A 19,077-nucleotide genomic window follows, 5' to 3' on the forward strand; every position below is an offset into this window, starting at 1 on the left:
ATTACCCTATTTCTTCCTATCGTAGATATAATTAAGTAACGAATTACTACAGCATAATGTATTTAGAAAACTGAGTTGGTCCTTTGCTTTGCGTTCATTGTATGCTCTCATTAGCTGTATGGGATTCCACCCACGTAGTAATATAAAACTTAATAACCACAGTTCGTAGCGGCTTTCCTATTTAACCTTGCTCGTTCATTTCGATTCTTGCTGCATGACAAACAGCGATACATTCCGGTTACTATTTTCGCTAATACCCAATCCGAAGTGTCTACAGGTATCAACCGACGACAGAATCACTTCAAGTAGTAACACCATAGGGGTAACAGTGTAACACACTGAGGATAACGATCACAGTCAGCATTACAAAGAATGGCTCCATTCGGTTTGGTTTTTTCGTCGCTAGCGAACGATCAGCTCATTCGTTTTCAGCCGAAGTTCAAGCGAGTCTAGACGTTAAACAGGCGTGGTGTTACCAATGGTGTCGTAGCTGATGTATTCAATAGAATAGGTCTTAGGAATCGTATCACGATTAGGAACACGTACAGCATCCTCGTCACAGGGACACGACACTTGGGTAAAGGTCAAGCAAACGACTGTCAATAAAGTTCTGACTAGAATTGAATTGTATTATCATCAGTTCATCTAATGTAGGTGATATTTATATCGCAGTTTTAACCAATGAGAGCTACTCGCTTCGATGGATTCTGTGACAAAACGATCGGGGCAAAACGGGAAGAGGGAGGGCATCCCGCGGCGATAAACCGAAACGACAGAATCAACTGCCGCTTTACTAAGTGAGTGGGACATTATTATTATAGAGCGGGATACGACTGGTGTGTATATGCGCCTACAGAATTAGTCACACGCGCATCGTTATGCCAACCCAATTGTAACGTCAGTGACTATAAAGGAGGCAATCGAACTGGTCCATTGGGCAGATCATCTCTGCAAAGCACTGCAGCTTGATCCCAACCCATCGAACATCCTACAGCCCTTGTGGCTGCATGTCAAAAAGCATCATGACTGCAATTTCGGTTAGTGCTGGGGTGACACTTGTAATAAGAAGAAATCTTAAGATTAATAACTACATTTAAAAGAGATGTGAACCTCCGTGCGCGAGCCTTGATAGTCCTGTGCTATGGCTAGATGCATTGGACGTCGTAATCCTTCAAAATGGGTGATGACTAAAGAGCCCCGACACCGGGGCTCCGCGTGTTATCTTGATCAAATTTTTGTGCTACCGCTAAGGATACTTTCTCTAGTGAACAGCAGCAACCTAAGCCGTGTTAAATTCGTCCACAGTGTCCTAAACAATGAGTTTTCACCCAACTGACATAAGTACATTTATGTGTCTGTGCTTAAAATGTGTTCTCAGCAAGGCTCCATTTAGCTTATTCTGTACATAGGACGTAACTCGGTATCCGCTATAAACCACTGACCAAAACTACGATACCATCTCGTTGAACTAAAATCGTCTTATAAATAATAGTGTTTGACGTATTTGCAGTAATGTAGCACCACCAATTTTAAAATATGTTTAACGCCACCTTCCATCAGCTACATCAGGTTCTTCAGATCGCTTACGACGAAGTTTATTATTATTTGCTTTTATATCCATTAAGTCTTCTTCGCTTTCGTACTGAATGCTCTACTAATACGTCAGCGATGCTTATACAGTCATTTGTACGGATGATATTTTTTATTATTTGCTAATTATCGCTGTTAACTTAGAGCGCGTCACCTGTATCATTTTGTCTATACCTTCCTATAGAGTACGTGAACAACTACGTAAGTTGTTCGACTAATATTCAAATTCGAGTGTTTTTAGGCCAAATACAAATAGGCAAATAGGATAGATTCTAAATTACTGAGTTCTTCTGTAGCACTTGACCTTTGGGTCCTTGCAAGATGCCTTAATACCGATTTGTGATTCATACAGTTTTAGATCTAGTTAAAATCAATATAACTCTGATAAATCATCAAGAACCGAAACGCAGTAGAGTGAAACGTCCTAAAGGATAGCAGCACTTGAGGTTTCTAAAGCTGGTTAAAAGTCGAAGTAATTCGAGAAAACGAGATTCGGATCAGATATTCCGTGCTGTGCGAAAATTAGCTGATATAGGAATTAGCTTCTTTGGGCATATTGTGGGACAAATCATAGCCAGTAACGTTTTTATTCTATTCAATGTCAGCTATTTAGAACGTCTCATTTGAATTTTATTACATGTTACCGACCCTAGAGTTGCTGTTACAGTAGAAATAATCCGGTGCTGTAATTACACTGTTGATAAGTTATTCTAACAGGTAATAAAGTATCCAAGCTAAACAGTCGTAGATATCTAAGCTACGCAGTCGTAGATATAAGAACAAAAGTCACGCACAACGTGCGGCCTGAAGTTGCATGGCTCAACTTTTATTGTAGCATGTCCTCCAGCATCAGTTGGTTTCAGCCAGCTGTCATGATTGCTCTCGCAAGCCACCTTTTGGGGTCTGTAGCTATATAGGTGCGTATTTTTCATGTCAATGTTTGTTAAGGCATGTAAGAGGCGTGCCTAGGACGATAGGGGGCGCCGCTCGGCTGGGTTCCCTGTGGATAACTCTAGCAGCCCGCACTATTCAGCTAATGTTGAACGAGTCGCCGGTACGTTCTGCGTAGAGCGTTTCTAGAGTTCCCGACATATACGTTATAAAAGATACTATAAGTATGATCCGGCAAATAATCGGTTAGTCCTCATATTGGTCCGGCCTGTACCTTCATTACTATTCGACAGGGCAGTTGTCTTGAGGCGCTAGGTCCAAACTTGTTTAATTCTACGCCATTTATTTAAGCGTTAAAAGATAAATATATATTGTGTTTAAAAATTACATTGTAGTACAATTAGCTCCTCAATTTTGCAGGGTGGTCTTTGCATACTGCTGGCAGCAAATGCTATCTCTATTATTCGTGCTGAAGGTTTCTTCAATGGACCGGTGACATTCGGCTCTGGCGATCAAGCACACCCTGGTGGAGGAAAATCTTTTGCCAGCGTGACACTTGGGGGTGCAGGTGACACAGCTACTAGCATTCAAAGGGATTCTAAAATAAGCACCGGGTCTGAGAAAGGTGAAGTAGTTAGGTAGAACAAATAAGTAGAACTCTGTCCGTGTTCTCTAGGAGATCGTTTCATGGTGTATATATTTCCATAGGTCATTCACAAAAATGCTTGTTTCTACGCTTAGGTTTTGCGCACTCACTTTATCTTTTCACGCTCGAGTTTTTTTCAGTTCCAGTAAATAAAATCTCAGAGTCAACCATCTCGAACCAGCCCCGAATAATTCAATCAGCGACACCGCAAATCTCCGTCGTTCAGACACCAGCGCCACAAGTTCGATATGCTGAAGGCGATGCACCCCAGGTAAGGATTCTTGGGGGTGACCTTGAGGACGGCGTTCCACAGTCTCGTGTGCCTTCGCTCAGCTATCTGCAGCGTACAGCTCCTCAAGTCACCATTTCTCAGGCGCGCCCTTCAGTCTCTGTTACCGGTGGAGAGACGTCGCATGGTTACACAGTTGCCGCGCCCGGCCTAACAAAAACCGGTATCTTTGGCTATCGTTCGGGTGGCAGTTTAACGGTTGACAGCGGAGCCCCCCAAGTCAGTACGGTGCAGACACCTAACCTTCAGATACAGGTGCCTCAGCAGGAAATTAGATTCGTTCAGGCACCTCCCGCTCAACTGCACGTACTTGAAACGCCTGCTCCTCAAATTAGGATCGTTAAAGCTCCGACTCCTCAAGTGCAAGTTCTGCAGGCCCCGGCACCTCAGATCCAAATTCAGCAAGCTGCCGTGCCTCAAATTCGAATTCAAAAAACACCCATTCCACAAATTAAAGTGCGAGCTCAACAACCGCAAATCTCTGTGTCCGGCTCAGCTACTTCTCACGGATATACCGTGAATGCTCCAGGTCTAACTAAGACGGCTACATTTGGTTACCCTTCTGGCAGCGTAAGTATCGCTCACTCCGCTCCTCGTGTGACTGTGGCTCAAGCGCCTAATGTCCAACTGAGAGTAACTCAGCCGCAACTACAGGTCCTTCAAAATCCTACATCTCAGATCAAGATTCAGCAGGTTCCTGCACCTCAGATCAAGATTCAACAAGCTCCAGCACCTCAAATCAGGATTCAACAGGCTCCAGCACCTCAAATCAGGATTCAACAGGCCCCAGCGCCTCAAATCAGGATTCAACAAGCTCCAGCACCTCAAATCAGGATTCAACAGGCCCCAGCGCCTCAAATCAGGATTCAGCAAGCTCCAGCACCCCAAATAAGGATTCAACAAGCTCCAGCTCCTCCAATCAGGATTCAGCAGGTCCCTTCTCAAATCCGAGTGCAAGCTCAGCCATCTAGGATCTCAGTTTCAGGATCGGCTACATCCCACGGATACACAGTTAACGCTCCTGGCCTTACCAAAGTAGCTACTTTCGGCTATCCTTCTGGAGGTGTGATTGTCTCGCAATCAACGCCCCGGGTATCAGTATCCGAAATTGCTCCTAGACTTCAAGTGCGATTACCTCAACAAACTCGGGCCCCCCAGATCAATGTTGTCCAGGCTCAAGCTCCCCAAATTAGCGTTCTTCAGCCCCCTGCCTCTCAGACTCGGGTTCTTAAGACAGCTGCGCCCCAACTTCGAATTTCTGCCCCAGTGCGCCAGTTACAAGTACGTACTCAACAACCGGCAATTTCAGTTTCCAAACCAAATTACTCGGTTAATTCTTTGGGCCTGACTAAAACTGCTACGTTTGGCTACCCGTCAGGCAGGGTGAGCAATACTCAATCGGCACCTCGTGTAACAGTCTCGCAAGCTCCTGCCGCAAGGCTTCAGGTGCGCATACCACAACACCAGATCCAGGTCGTTCAAACACCAGGGCCCCAGATAAAAATACAACAACCACCGGCTACCCAAATAAGCGTGCTGCAGGCTCCAGCTCCTCAGGTCAGAGTCCTTCAGGCGCCGACTTCACGAATTCGACTTTCCACTTCTCCGCAGGTGCGCTTACAAACCCAACAGCCTAAAATCTCGGTATCCGGGCCAGCTACATCTCACGGGTATACAGTAAACGCGCCTGGTCTCACGAAAACTGCGACATTTGGCTATCCTTCTAGCGAAGTCAGGATTACCCAATCGGCCCCACGAATCTCTGTCGCTCAGGAAGCCTCGAAACTGCAAGTGCGCGTCCCTCGGCAACAAATTCAAGTAGGGCAAACTCTTGCTCCACAGATCCAAATTCGGACACAACAACCTCAACTTCAAGTCCTTCAGGCACCAGGACCTCAAATTCGTATTCAGCAAGCTCCGGCTTCTCAAATTCAAGTCCGGACCCAGCAGACTAACGAAACTGGATCCGAAATCGTTACTTCGTCAGGATATACCATAAGTTCTCCCAGCCTCACCAAAACGGCCACATTAGGTTATCCTCCCGGCGACGTAACCTTTATTCAGTCGGCTCCACGTGTTAGCGTCACCGAGCAGGGTGCACCAAAGCTCCAATTTCAAATAGCCCAACCTGAATTACGAGTTCTTCAATCTCCCGCACCACAAATCAGAATTCATCAGGCACCTGCAGCCCAGTATCAGCTTCTTCAATCACCTGCACCCCAGCTACACGTGATCGAAACACCAGCACCAAAAATTAGCCTTCTCCACTCTCCGGCCCCTCAAGTGCATGTACTACACTCTCCTCAACCCCAGGTCCATCTCTTGCAACCAGCGCCTGTGTCCACTTACTCCTTAGCAGCACAGCCACAGATTTCGCTGGTCAAAGGTTACCGACCGCAGATACACGTTGTTGAAGCCCCCGCTCCTCGCATCGACGTCATACAGCCACCAACACAAACTATAAAGTTAGAAGCTCCCAAGACAATCACCACAAGTATTCCCGGCTTTTCGGTAAATGTTTTAGTAGCTGAAAATATTTAAACATTTTATTATCATTTAAAATTAAACGTTTTAATATCGGCATTTAACCTAAGGACTTGCCACACATTTTGAACCCGGCGCACTTTGCCCGCGTACTGTCAGAAGAAATCACTACAAACATCTTATCGAAGATAAATAAACGTATTTCGATAACGTTACATTCATAACTAGCCTAGCTAGAATAGAACAGTTACTTTAGGCAAATACGTGATTGTATTTCCGTTATAATCCTAGAGTATATTTTGGAGGGTATTTTCTACAACATAAATTACTTCCACTAGTGTGTAATGCCGCACGATATAGATAAATAGTGAGGAATGTTAGTTCTGACTAGTTTAATAAAATGTCGATAAATAGCTTGTTCTATTTGTCTTCAGAATCGGTGCACCATTATTTTAAAGCACCTCACCGTTCACTCAGTTCTAATCTTTTGAGCATTAAATCATTTCAGGCGCCGACTGTTCGCCGGCAGGCCTTCAATACACCGTCTCATGGCTACTCTGTATCTGCGCCGGGATTCACGAAGCATAAGACGTTTTCTGGCCCCTCTGTATATGGTACCCACCAGGGCGGGGGTGTTTCGGGGGCCTCCGGCATTGGAAACGTCGACTTGAGCATTAGGCAGGCCGCCAAGGCTAAAGCCGCCTGACAACTTAATCAGACTTGGATGATTGGGTCAAACCAATCCAAACTAAGATACACTGCTGTGAATAACTGCATTTATTGCTAAATAAATACAATAAATAAATACTGTTATGCAGCTGTGGCTTTATACTAGCTGCCGTTTATTTTTCAGGGTTATACCACCGCTACTCGACCGTGGAATAGGAGCAAATACTATGTCCGAATAGGTTACTATCTATATATATGCTACACAACAATGTAAACAGTGTCGACCGGCGTTGGGCATCTCATTGGGGTGCGTGCTCACGTCGAATAGGTTCCAAGACGCTTAATTAGAGTCGCTTCTTCTGTCACGAGTAGAAAAAGCACGTTTTTAATCTTCTTCGATTAAAGTTTGATGATAAAAATAAAGTCCAATTAGATTAGGTACAGACAGACGATGTTAATGTGTGTACTTTTTTATCCACGTAAAATTTTTCTTTAGAAAATCATGCTCAAATAATTTATTTAATGCTCTCTGCTATCCTGTCCTATATGGCAATCAATTTTCAACTATTTAATGTTTGCCATATATGAATCGATTCGGTATCTGCTTTTTGATATGAAGAACGCTAAAAACAAGCGCATGACGCCCGGCAGATATAGACCCAGTTGAGGCATGCAACGAGGCAGTATTTTGGCGGGATATAAAGTTAACCCTTAAGGTAGAGATGCTGTTGATTAGTTTGAATTCTGTTTCACTCTTCGTTTAACATCTTTCAGAGTGCTCTCAACTAACTCAAGAATGTGACTAGGAGAATTCACAAATCATGCCGAGGTTTTGCCTTAAAGAACCGAGTAATTTGTCCGTAACCGTAAAATTGGAATCAATAAATTCCTGCTATTCGTTCACCTTAGACAACCTAGCAGTAAAATATTTTCATCTAAAAAACATAATAGTAATAATAACTTAAGGTTTTTTAGCTCATAGCCTGATTGAGATATGAGAGTCCTTGTAGAGATAACTCATCCAAGGTGTAATTCGTGGGCTGGAATCAAGCATGGGCCTCGCCCGCTGCTTTTCCTTAAAGTGAATCTAGGTTCTTAGTCAAGGAAAGCAGCTGATTTATGAACGATTAATCGAAGAGGCATGGCTTGATGCGTTCTAAGATGTTTACTATTACTATTTCTCACGCTTGCGTTGTATACTGGGAAATTTGCGGTCAAACTGGGTATAACGCTATCGTATATCGATCGGAAGCTTAGTACATTTTCAAGGGGGATCTAAATGGGACAAAGAGGAAAACAAACAATTGGAACACCTCTTATAACAATGATCTTGAAATTAAGCTTCATTATTAATGAACTAATGAGACGACCATGTTGCATTCAGACGTATGAACGTCTATCCCTTTGTCGCACTCTATTCCCACTACACATTCACACCGAACACGTATTTAGAAAAGTTGTACCTTTAATACCAATGTATTGCTTTTTATCTAATTATGAAAGAGGGTTTAGGATTTATTGCTTTGGACTCAGACTGTGCTTTTTTAGTGTTAAGCTGCTTTGAGCTGGTGCCAACGCAATCGAATAAGGTCATCATAACATGTTTTTAAGACGGTCTGAGTGTACATACAGGGTGCTTTGTTGACTTTTGGATAAAATATATGTAACGAGTTTGTAGGCTGAATTTAAGTGAAATCTTATATATATATATATATCTTATATTAATCTAAGAAAATCAACCACCTCCAATCTAAAGGATTTCGCAAGGTTAGAGGGGATCTTCGGCACTGCTAAACATTACCCGATTCTGGGACGTCTAAAAGTTGCGTACAACTTTTAGACGTCCCAGAATCGGGTAATAAAAAAAAAAACGGTACATTTAAAAGTTGCGTACAACTTTTAAATGTACCGTTTTTTTTTATTGTACTTGTATTGCAAGTACTAGTTGTGTGCGAAATCTGGAACATTGTTTAACATATTCAAACATGCTAGCAGAAACTTATTGATGGTTTTCTACATGTAGTGTTCAGACCTTTTTTACTCACAGGCGGGGTGATACTTTGCGTGAAGGGATGAGAAACACTATCGGCAATATATGTAGTATAAGATTTTCATGTAAATTCAAGCAGCATTCGTCTTGGGAACCCTTGCTTTCCTGCCTGAAATCTGTCTATATGGCTCTATCAACAACAAAATGACGAAATTATGTTGATACGTTAATAAAGTTTGGTTGTCATAACAAGAATTGATGTGTGACGAAAAACCCGATGCACAATTACTTGCGACTTATATTATTTACTATAACAATTATAGAAAGGAGTCAGTACCAATGAAGAGAAACTGGCATTTGCTCAAGCTGTAACACTTCGTACCATGCACCCTTGCAGTCCAGCTAATCAAACAACAAATGGCGTCCTCTTTGCCCGATGAATTATTTTCCGGTTAACCTCTGCTATGGCCGGAAGGGGCATACAGGATAAACTTAACTTACAGCTCACATCCAATTAAAAGTTTCTTGTTCGATTCCAAATGTGCAATGAATAACCGTTAATCAAGCTGATCGACGTTCGTGACCTGAACAATGATATCTTAAAAGCAATAGATTTCGATTAGTCTCGGTGAGCATGGAGAAATTCCCCACGGAAACGCAGGATGGGTGCCCCAGGGATGTCTGGTCTCATTAACTAGTTCATCTTACACGAGTTTGTGGCTTTCGTGAGCATCTGCGAAAATTCGTTCGTATCTGAGTTGTCAGCTATTCTAGTCGTGACTGCTGTCGGATCTTCCAGGCTGCCCGTGGTGATGATAACATTACTTTTTCCCTCAATGATTCTGCGAGTTCGGCTACCTGTCCATCACACAAAAATTAAACGCATTACTTGCTTTGTATTTTATCTTTACTTCTATAATATTAAAGATAACTGTAATAATATACACGTCCTGTGCTGTGGCTACGATACGTAATAAACACTAGTTGTGCCGTTTCACAGTGCCCGCTTGCTTTTCACAGTCAAGCAAACCGATAGACTGGCGAACAAATAATCAGGCAAACCCCCCCCCCCCCCCATAATAGATTTTTCTCGTATTCTTACCTATCATATTTTCGACGTTTAGCGTGCGTAGCGTAAAAGGCTCATTACATACTACTGACTATTTGAAGCTTACCATAAAAACCTCTTCACATCGGACTGGCTATATGGGTCGAATTGTATTGACCACAAAGGTCAACCGCCCACAAGACAGAGTGAGTTTTTAACCTAACTTACTAATGACATAATACGAGAAACCTGTTTAGAATTTTAAATGTTAAGATGATTCTTTTCAAGCTGGAAATTTAGCTATTTTTTTTCGAAAAAATTCAAATATTGGTATTAGGTGACACGATAAAGACTAAAGCCTTAATAACGAACGACCGTTTGATCGATTAGTTCATCTCGTATTCTGGTAAGCTAATGCTGCGAATATCGAAAGTAAATTTTGCTTCGTTAAACGCCACGTTACACGCGGGATGGAAGAGATCACCGTTATAACGGGTTCTGGCGTAACGTCTTATGACCGTCGATGTCGACGCTACGCGTATGAATAACCTAGAGACCAAGTCGAACTACGTTTATACATCGGTGCGGTCACCCTTTCCTAAACGACCTTGTTTTCCTATCGACGCTCGTCTCGCGTGCGTACTTCGTCTGGACATTTTTCGCGCTGACATCCCGGCCTTTTCTTTCGGATCGAAATCTAGTGCACCCTCTTTTTTGGCCCGCTCACTTCGAGAAGTATAGGCAATATTGCGCAGTTCCTGTTTTCGCTTTTGATTCGGCTTCCCATAAAAGTTGTTTTGTGGTCGGGCAGCCACGCACTGCGTCGTCATATTCTCCGTGAACAAAAAGAAAAACTACTGTTAGCACACTTTATTGCGCTTATAGACAATGTTCCATGGAACATGTATATATCTCTGCTATCATCATAATTAGAATTTGATTGCATACTTCCTCTAAGTTGAAGTTGACTTTTTTATCTGTGGAACTGCTGGAGTGAGTTGACTTGCTTAAAGTTGCACTATTGCTCTGAGATGATCGGATTATAGGCGGTTGGGCTGGATCTGTTGAAACGCCATCCAACTCTGTTAGATAAAACTCATCTGCTCCTAGCATCTTTTTGTTTTTTCTCCGATACCCAGTGTTTCTTGTTGACCTTTGCGGATGTTCTTGCCCTACAGATCCAACAAGCAGTATTCATTTGTTACGCACATTGTTTATTAATCTATTGGTCCATCGTATTCATGATGATGATCGACGCGTTTAGCTCATTACCGCACGTCTGAAAAATAGACATGTCTACCTTTGTAATTTTCTAGTGGACAAAATTATTTATCCAGTAGACAATCCCGTAGTGAAATGCAAAAAAAGGAATGTAACTGAGACACGCATCGATGATCGAACATTCAATAAGCTCGCTAAGTGTTTATCCTATGGTAACCGTAGCTAAGCTTTTAATACATTGACAAAAATGCGGCTTTCCTATTACCGTTCCCAACTAATAACCCGTATTCGTTTAACACCGCGACTACGTCAATCTTGATTGTTTTTGCTCAAGGATGTCCAGGTAGACCCACCTTCAGATAGTTGTGTTTCAAGTCGTCGATCTCTCGAAGACAGGACATTTTTTTGGTATCTCCGGGTGTCGGCAGGTGTTTTTCTTGGTCCGATTGAGTCCTTAAACTCGTCATCGTCATGTTGTAGGACACTGGATGGTATTGCTCTGACCTGGTGGTGGGGCTTGAGCATGTTATGCAGCCGCAGTATTGGGTCATCAGTGGGTTCGTTATCTACGCCGACTGGCAATACGACGTCGGATACTATCCGCGGCGGCTCTTGAGGGCAAATTTGTCAAGACGGTTGCATTATGCAACGTGAATTTCAAATGTAGTTACAACCTTCACGTAACGATTCGACGCGCTCTAAACGCATTCTTCTTTAAGACCACAAAACTTAGAACCAAGATCGAAGTAACTACCTAATGTATAATAATAGAACAGATGCTAGAGCGTTTCAGCTTCGTCTCTAGGCTGTCATATTTCAGTGCGTACATGTAGTTTTTTTAGCTGCTCGTTCGCTGAACACATGTTACCAGTAATATCAAATGAATTATCGAAGTAGATTTGTAATCGATTTACATGAACAAAGGCCACTCGACGTATCCGTGACCTCTTTTTCAGAAACCATGAACGTTCGATATTGCTTTCTGTCTAAACGTTCTCATGGGACCCTTGAAGAGACTGCCGTAACCGAGGTAACAGAGCAGATTATGAACAGTCTCTCAGGCCTCTTCATTGCAACAGGCTCTGACAGAGAGGCGGTAACCGATTATCGAAATCTGGCTGCATTAGTCCTACATGAATGATATAATGAAAGCTTTCTAAGAGATCATGAACACAAAGGTAAGGGTAGTTTGTTATAACAACTAACTACATAAATAATGAAGACAATTTGGTAACTTAATTTCATACTAACAGAAATCTCACTGGAACATAGTTACTGCTATAGCTTTTTTTTAAAACGACCGGGGACTGAGCTGCTATGTCGATTCATAATCATAATAATAACTTTTGTTATCACCATTTGCTCCGTGTGTTTGTTTATTATCGACCGTATGACTAATTATAGTGTTGACTTCGTCTGGGTTGAGAAAAGTGCGGAAAAAATGCCATTGGTACTCAATTTACAATCTTCTACGTTGAGAACAACAAAAGGATCTACTTTGACTTAGAGTAAGCTGACGCCACAGGTAAAAGTAGAACGATGAACGGAAAAGTGACGACCCCCTAACGGTTAGTACAGCGTACTACGTAGGCTGAAAATTATAAGCCATTGATAAAAACAAATTATATAAAATATAATGATAACATAGGATTGGCCGTAATGATATGAAGGAAAAGTGCGTTTTCACTGCAAAAACAAATTATTCGTTCCTCATCAAAGGCACAGCAATGGCGTAACAAATGCGAGATGAAATATTTTTATAAACTTCCAAAGGTAAAAATATCTACCCATGTTTAGGTACAGCGTTGCACTGTAATGAGCTGATCTGACATCATAGTACTTACGATAAGTTTTCCAACTTTTCCTCCCTAAAGATCGTTCACTTACCTTCCGCCACTTCCAACTGTTGTTTTCTCGGCTTAAAGCTATAATCCAACGGGTTGTCGGTGGCTGGGGATAGGACGTGATGGGTGTTAGCAGCGAAAACTCTTGGATCTGATTGCTTTTTTTCTAAAAGTGAATCACGGACAGGAAAAGATGCAGAAATGGCGTCCGAACGTTTAACTGACGTTGAAATTTCCTCACTAGTTATCCGCTTGCCCAATTGAGGTTGCTCCCGTAGCTGAAGATTCGTATCAGAGGTGGCCGGATCCACACACGGTTCGACGTCAGGCAAGTGTTGAGGTTTAGGCACTACGAAATGACTTCAAAAATTGTACAAATGGGTGCTGGTGCTCATCAATGCCCTACTGTATTAATCGACTAGACTCAACCCAATAATTGATAACGCATTATACAGCTTACAGCCCCTAATTCATTGCAATGTTCTGTAAATTACTTTATCATTAGACTGTGTGAGGTGTCGCCTTTTCATGTAGGATTTAAGAATATCGTCGAATCTCGACAGTCAGGCCAAACGGACTCACAAATTACGCAACGATCTCAATCACAACGAATCACATTACGCAAACGATATAAATTAAAGGCCAACTTTTATTAAGGCCGATCATTTGTCCGAGCGGTTTCAAATGCTAAGAGATCTTTTAGTAAAACATTCTTAAATGAATATTCTTGGCTTGCAGAACGATAGGCTAGCTGAAGCAGATGCCCGTGCGAAATAACACTTTGTGCGGCATGTGCGAGAACTATTATATATAGTAAATATATAGTAAAAAAAATATAAAGTAAGGCAGAACATTCAATGCTCCTGTAGTAATGTTCATCTATGCTGGTATTTCCTAACTTCCCTAATTAAGTTTAACAAGTGCGACTTTTTAGCTAAGCTTGTTTCGCCACATCGAAACTTAGGCTGTAGTAGAAATATCATGCTTCCGCATAAATGTGTTGAACTAGTAGGTAGGTATGAAAGGTTGACGTCGCAAATTAATTGGATACCAACGATTTTCGAAAAGTTTGCGAACTCGAGCTGCTAAACAATATTTATGCGAAATATTGTTATGGAACAGTACTTTGTCTAAAGTACTTACCCCATAAAAGCACGCATCACTCCATATATAGCGACATAAAGATCATTGGTTCCGAAAAGCTATCAGCCACAAACAGCTATCAGATAGACACAGAACGAAGTTGTAACAAGGTGCTCCAAACATAATCCCGATCCTTGTTAAGAGAGAGAAGGCGCTCACAGAATCTCCTGGAGCACCAAATTATAACGTAGGGCAAAGACCCGTAATTTTCTCTTACAGACTTGTTTTTTAAACGTACTTATTTCAAACAATTTTTCTAGCGATTTGCAATCAACATAGCCTAAGCAAGGCCATCGAGGATTCGAACCCATTTCGCCAGGATACCAGTCGTTGCTGCTTCCCCATCGCTGTAAATAGTACGTAGTTCTCAAAAGTGTTCCCTGACGAAAAAATGTACAAAATTATGTGCGGTGTAAGACACCTATACCATTTGCGTATAAGCTCTCACTGTCCTATTCAAGCATATGCTCTACATGTTCCAAGAGATTACTCAAACACTCTGCTGAGGAATGACAGAGAAACGTTCACCCTTCATGCAGACTCAAAGTAACAACATAATTTGCTCTTTTGAACTTACCCGCCTGTATTGATACAATTTTTCATCGACATCCTTCGTGGATAGACAACCAAAGGACAGTTTATACTTCCATACTGTACACACATCGTTAAAAGACCCAGAATCAGGTTTTCAGCTCAATGTTGTTTATCTGGTCACATGGTCAAAACGGTAATCGGGTTGCTTCCCATACCATCATAGATATGTTAAAAGAAGTAGTAATTTTAATGCTAAAGTTTAAAAATTTCAAACGAATATCGGTGCTTATCACAACAATTGCGTTTATTGGTTCATGCCAATGGACCATCACTGCAACGATTAAATATTGATATTTGAAAATGCATAAAATTACAAATAAATATATATATATATATTTGGTCATTTGCATGACGTCTACCCCTCATTAATATGTAAATACCTTCGGACATATAATTTCAGAGTAGGTATGAAAATACTTGGTAGTTGGTATCGATCTATACAGAGAACTTTCAGTGTTCGAGATCAATCCCAGATGTCAATGCTCGATCTATACTTTTTCAAGCATTGTTTATCTCTTGAAATTGTTGTAAAAGTGTGTAGAAGTGACACAAATATATGAGTATCATAATAGTCACTGTCTCTATTGGGCATAAGCGAACAGACATATGTAGAAAAGATAGCATAGTCCCGTTGAATACTGTTTCAGATCAACTGATTAAAGACAAATAATGATGGTGGTGAACAGAGCTATGAAAATTTAGAACTCACTATTCTCTGTTTGTTCATCTTTTTTTCTAAAGGTTTTCGAACACCGATATACGAATTAAGCTATATACTCCTCGTGTTTCCACAATGGACCAAATGAAAACTGCTCGACGAAACTTGCAAAACTGACTGACAAAACAAATGCTTCGTATGGACACAGGTCCTTTAATTATAACCCTCTAAGCTATGTTTAAATATGCCAGTATGTGCCCAGTTTAGCCCGAAATTCAATAGTAATCCTGAGACACGTAACATCTCTACGAATATATCGGGGAAAGGGAGCCGACCCGATATCGATGCAGAGCGGATATAGTTATGTGGATGATCCCTAGATGTCGCTGCAGAAGCAGAGTGATGTAATCACTGTGATCAAATATCGTGTAGAAAATAACAAATGATCGAAATTGATCACTAGTCAACAAAAGGAGCTGATGTTAGTTTCCTTCGTTTATGAACAGATGAGGGCAGCAATAGTGTTGGGATAGCTCGCTTTAATTCGTAAACGCCTTATTCCTTCGACTCGGGAAGATTTTAATGTGTATACTAAGAAATATTCATAGTGGCACATTAAAAGGTCGAAATCCAACACACAATTGAAACATACAGCTGTCATTGGTTTTTCCTCAACGGAACTTCACACATGTTCACCTGCGCTTTACATTTAGCTGGTAGTCAATGCTTTTTATTCAGCATATCGCTACTCGTTGTTGTTCTGCACCATAATAGTTTTATCTACTATAAATACCTACATATATTTGTGGGCGCGGGAAATTGCTTACCCTCCAATTCTATCGGTTGATCCATTCTAGTCGTCAAATCATTAATTATCAGATCTTCTCTCAATTTCCATTCATTTATCGCTTCTTCGTTGGATTTTCGGCTGAGATCAATGGCTACCCCACGTGCCTCTCTTTCAGCATCCTCTGCTGCTGACGGATCTTTGAGATGTTGTGGAACCGGCACGTCGGAGGGGACATATACTAATCTAGTGCCCATATTATGCAACCCCTGATATTGTTGCCCATTGTGTTCTTCCTCCATGACACACCCGCAAACGAGTGCGATCAGTTCTTTGCTCAGCTCTAACCGACCTATGCCCACTTCGTTTTCCAGTAGAATCCAAAACAAGACGCTGCGAAATTATTTTTTATTAGAATTTCACTAAAACATGGTGGGCTTATAACAGGACTCTTCGCTTTTTCAGCTTAGAACATTTGATGGCTTACAGAAAAAGCTGTTATCGAAAACGACTGCTTGTTCCGTGATACCAAGGCAAAAGTTCCTTCAAAGACACGTAATCCATTGACCCATCCTTAAGCCAGTTCTCTTTAATCTACCTATTATTATTGAAGTCAAATTATAGAGACAGTAGTACTATACGATTATCAACAGTGGCTTAGGGACCGTGGCAATGGGCATATCATCAATACACGGAGAGATCTTTAAGCTGTTTTTATAATTTGCGAGTCATTATTACAAAAAGTTGCCCAGTCGTCAAAAACCATTTCTAACGTTCGCTGAAAAGCACGATCTTATATTGGGGCGTACTACAGATTAAAATTTCAGCGGCTAAGTTATTAAAATAAATGCGTACCTTTAGCCCGTGTTGAAATAGATGACGTATCGACATCATAGATGTTGCTTGCTGTGAAATACCCGTGAAATAAGGGGGCACGGAAAGCCTGATAACGACATTAAAGTGCATGACAGGCCACACTAAAGTACGACCCAGACAAGTAGACAGTGGATTTTTCTAAACATTTTTCTAGCGAGCTTCCGTCAATATTTTCAAAATAATAATACTTTTAGACTAACTACCTTTTGATAAATCAGCTTCAGATAAAGAGGCTCGTCATTTTTTTCACGTAGTATAAATCGTATTATTATAGTAAAAATCCAATTATCTGGAATTTTGAAACAAGCCATTTGGCACATTTTTAAACAACATTCCCTTGACGCCCTAAAAGTCTCCATACAGTGTAGCTTCAGTATGCTGCGATATGCTGGTATTTTGTGCCCACCATATTTCTCTACTGACTCGACGACGGGCTCGAAGAAGGCTTTTTCTACATGTAGAGATCTCCCCTCCTCCGCGTCCTTTAACATAGACAGAGAGCAGTACGCCCTACATACATAGCAAACACACGCGTCCTGTGTGGTATAGGTTCCTGGCCTGCTTATTCCACCTCTCGCTTCCACCAGCGGCACCGTTTGACCACTATGGCATGTCTCTACGGCGCGCGCATCCCCTTACCATCACCCGGTTGCCATTGTTATTGCCTATAGTTTTTACCCTCTCCCAACAGCCGCTGCACTTACCGACCGTGAGCCAGCTGGAGCAGGTTCTACTCTCTATTCGCCGTATATCAAGCAGAGCCTATGTTGTCTGCAGAGCTGTAACGCGTCGATAGGCGTCAGCTAACTTTATACGCAAGCGAATGAAGGGAGCCAACGACGGTAACGCACATTGCGGCAGCGAAGTATCTCTCTTACAGCGTCGCGCTTTTTAAAGCCAAACGGTCGCACAGGTTTGACTGAGTGCTACGAACTGCTGTTTCTACTGCCGTTACGGCTGCCGCGAAGGGCCAAAGTACTGATCGACAAGTCAGATGTGGTGGCGAACACCTCGCGTTGTCACTGGCGGGAGAGCAGTGATTTCTATTTATCCGTCATGTCCATCAGTTGTTGTTGTTTAGGCGGATACTTGCCATAGAATATTTGCTGCGCAACAAAAAGTGCTTTACAGTGACAATGAAGTTACAGCAAACGAAAGACTATCGTCGGGTATAGCTTGCTCTGCCTACCATCCGATGAGCGTTGCGGCATCAAACGAGGTACGCAATACATTGCAACAGTAAAAAAGTATCAGCCAGGTCAAAGAAGGGAACAATTATAGTGACTGTGACCGTTTTCGTGACCGGCGCCCACTGGAACCTCTTCCGCCCGCGAAGAGGCTTCTTCACCAGTCGTATGATCAAAAATACAGACGGACGAACGTTGTCCAGCAAACGTTTCATTCCTCTTGGAATATAAGTAAGTGTGTTGAGAATTTCGTTGCTAGCTCTGAAAATGCGATACTCTTCTAGCCAATCATATTAGGATTGTTACTTCCTTAATAACACTAATAAGCTGAAGTCTAGTTCCTAGCTGCAGCTAGGAACTAGACTTCAGGATCTTGAATCTTGCTTTAGGACGTTCCATAACGGAATCAACTAAATAATTAGCTGAACAAAGGCACGTCCGACGTTCGAAGCTTTTCGATACGAACTTAGCGGAACTTCCAAGTGATACGAAGCGCTCCATTGAGCGTTGAACAGACGCCGGCAGGCAAAAAGGGGTCCAGGGTGACATTTAGGTGGGCCGTGAACTCGGTGCGCAGAGCCGGTTAGGTCCGGACCCCCAAAAAGGGTCGAGTGTACACTGTGGCTGTGTAGTCAGGGCTAGGTGTGGCAGGTCAAAGGCACACCACCTTGTGAACAAGCACGGTTGACACTTAACGCTTATACGTTTTAACCTATATTGTCCGTACCCCTCCGACATTAATGAAATGAATTCGAAATTCAATCAAATGTTCGTTTTTTCGCGTGTATAAATAGGCTAACGTAACGATCGCAGTGCGTGGCTAAAAGGAGTCTTTTCTCAAAGACGCACTATTTTCTGCACTGCGTGAGTGCACGTTGTAGACCCTGTATAGTATAGAAACTTTATAGTATGTAGTGTTTGATCTGTAGCAGAATGCGGCCGTACAAGTAGATGACGTGATCTAGCTTGTTTCAAACAAATACGAGCGGGCATAAATACGAATTTGCTTTTGGTTGAAAGGATGATATGGTGCACGATAATGCATTCGCCCTACAGGTTGTCCTATGTTCTACTGCAACTACACGTCGCTAGAAGATATGAGTGTTTACTTTTTCAAGTAAGGCAATGCCTGTGTGCAGATCGACCTGAAGAAGGTTGAC

At 42.0% G+C, this 19,077-nt stretch overlaps 3 protein-coding genes across 13 annotated transcripts in view; 2 read left to right on the forward strand and 1 right to left on the reverse strand.

Moving 5' to 3' along the window:
* Positions 1-841: 841 nt before the first annotated feature.
* Positions 842-7,021, forward strand: LOC111251498 (uncharacterized). Of its 2 annotated transcripts, none has more exons than XM_022808131.2 (4): positions 842-1,037; positions 2,902-3,106; positions 3,268-5,927; positions 6,409-7,021. In XM_022808131.2, exons 1-4 carry the CDS (start codon positions 1,008-1,010, stop codon positions 6,604-6,606), a joined length of 3,093 nt encoding a protein of 1,030 aa, XP_022663866.1. In that variant the 5' UTR covers positions 842-1,007; the 3' UTR covers positions 6,607-7,021. The 2 variants fall into 2 exon arrangements, with proteins under 2 accessions (XP_022663866.1, XP_086846990.1); XM_086990864.1 differs by lacking the exon at positions 842-1,037 and adding an exon at positions 2,612-2,644.
* Positions 7,022-8,467: 1,446 nt separating this feature from the next.
* LOC111251499 (uncharacterized) lies at positions 8,468-17,396 on the reverse strand. Of its 2 annotated transcripts, none has more exons than XM_022808133.2 (7): positions 16,710-17,396; positions 15,895-16,247; positions 12,716-12,778; positions 11,182-11,439; positions 10,556-10,779; positions 10,215-10,440; positions 8,468-9,417 (listed from the first exon to the last, which is right to left on the reverse strand). In XM_022808133.2, exons 2-7 carry the CDS (start codon positions 16,154-16,156, stop codon positions 9,254-9,256), a joined length of 1,197 nt encoding a protein of 398 aa, XP_022663868.1. In that variant the 5' UTR covers positions 16,157-16,247; positions 16,710-17,396; the 3' UTR covers positions 8,468-9,253. The 2 variants fall into 2 exon arrangements, with proteins under 2 accessions (XP_022663868.1, XP_022663867.1); XM_022808132.2 differs by having other exon boundaries at positions 12,716-13,021.
* The window catches only part of LOC111250806 (alpha-crystallin B chain-like), a 35,595-nt gene continuing 33,913 nt past the window's right edge, over positions 17,396-19,077 (forward strand). For 8 of the 9 annotated variants that reach the window (XR_015328993.1, XR_015328992.1, XM_086990867.1 and 5 more), the window contains exon 1: positions 17,396-18,148. The gene's annotated coding sequence lies outside the window, so the exon portion shown is untranslated. The remainder of the gene's footprint in view (positions 18,149-19,077) is intronic. The other variant, XM_086990872.1, reaches the window with a different exon arrangement.

This window comes from Varroa destructor, unplaced genomic scaffold (genome assembly GCF_002443255.2).
Source record: "Varroa destructor unplaced genomic scaffold, Vdes_3.0 BEIS01000005.1, whole genome shotgun sequence".
In the NCBI taxonomy this organism is placed as follows: domain Eukaryota; kingdom Metazoa; phylum Arthropoda; class Arachnida; order Mesostigmata; family Varroidae; genus Varroa; species Varroa destructor.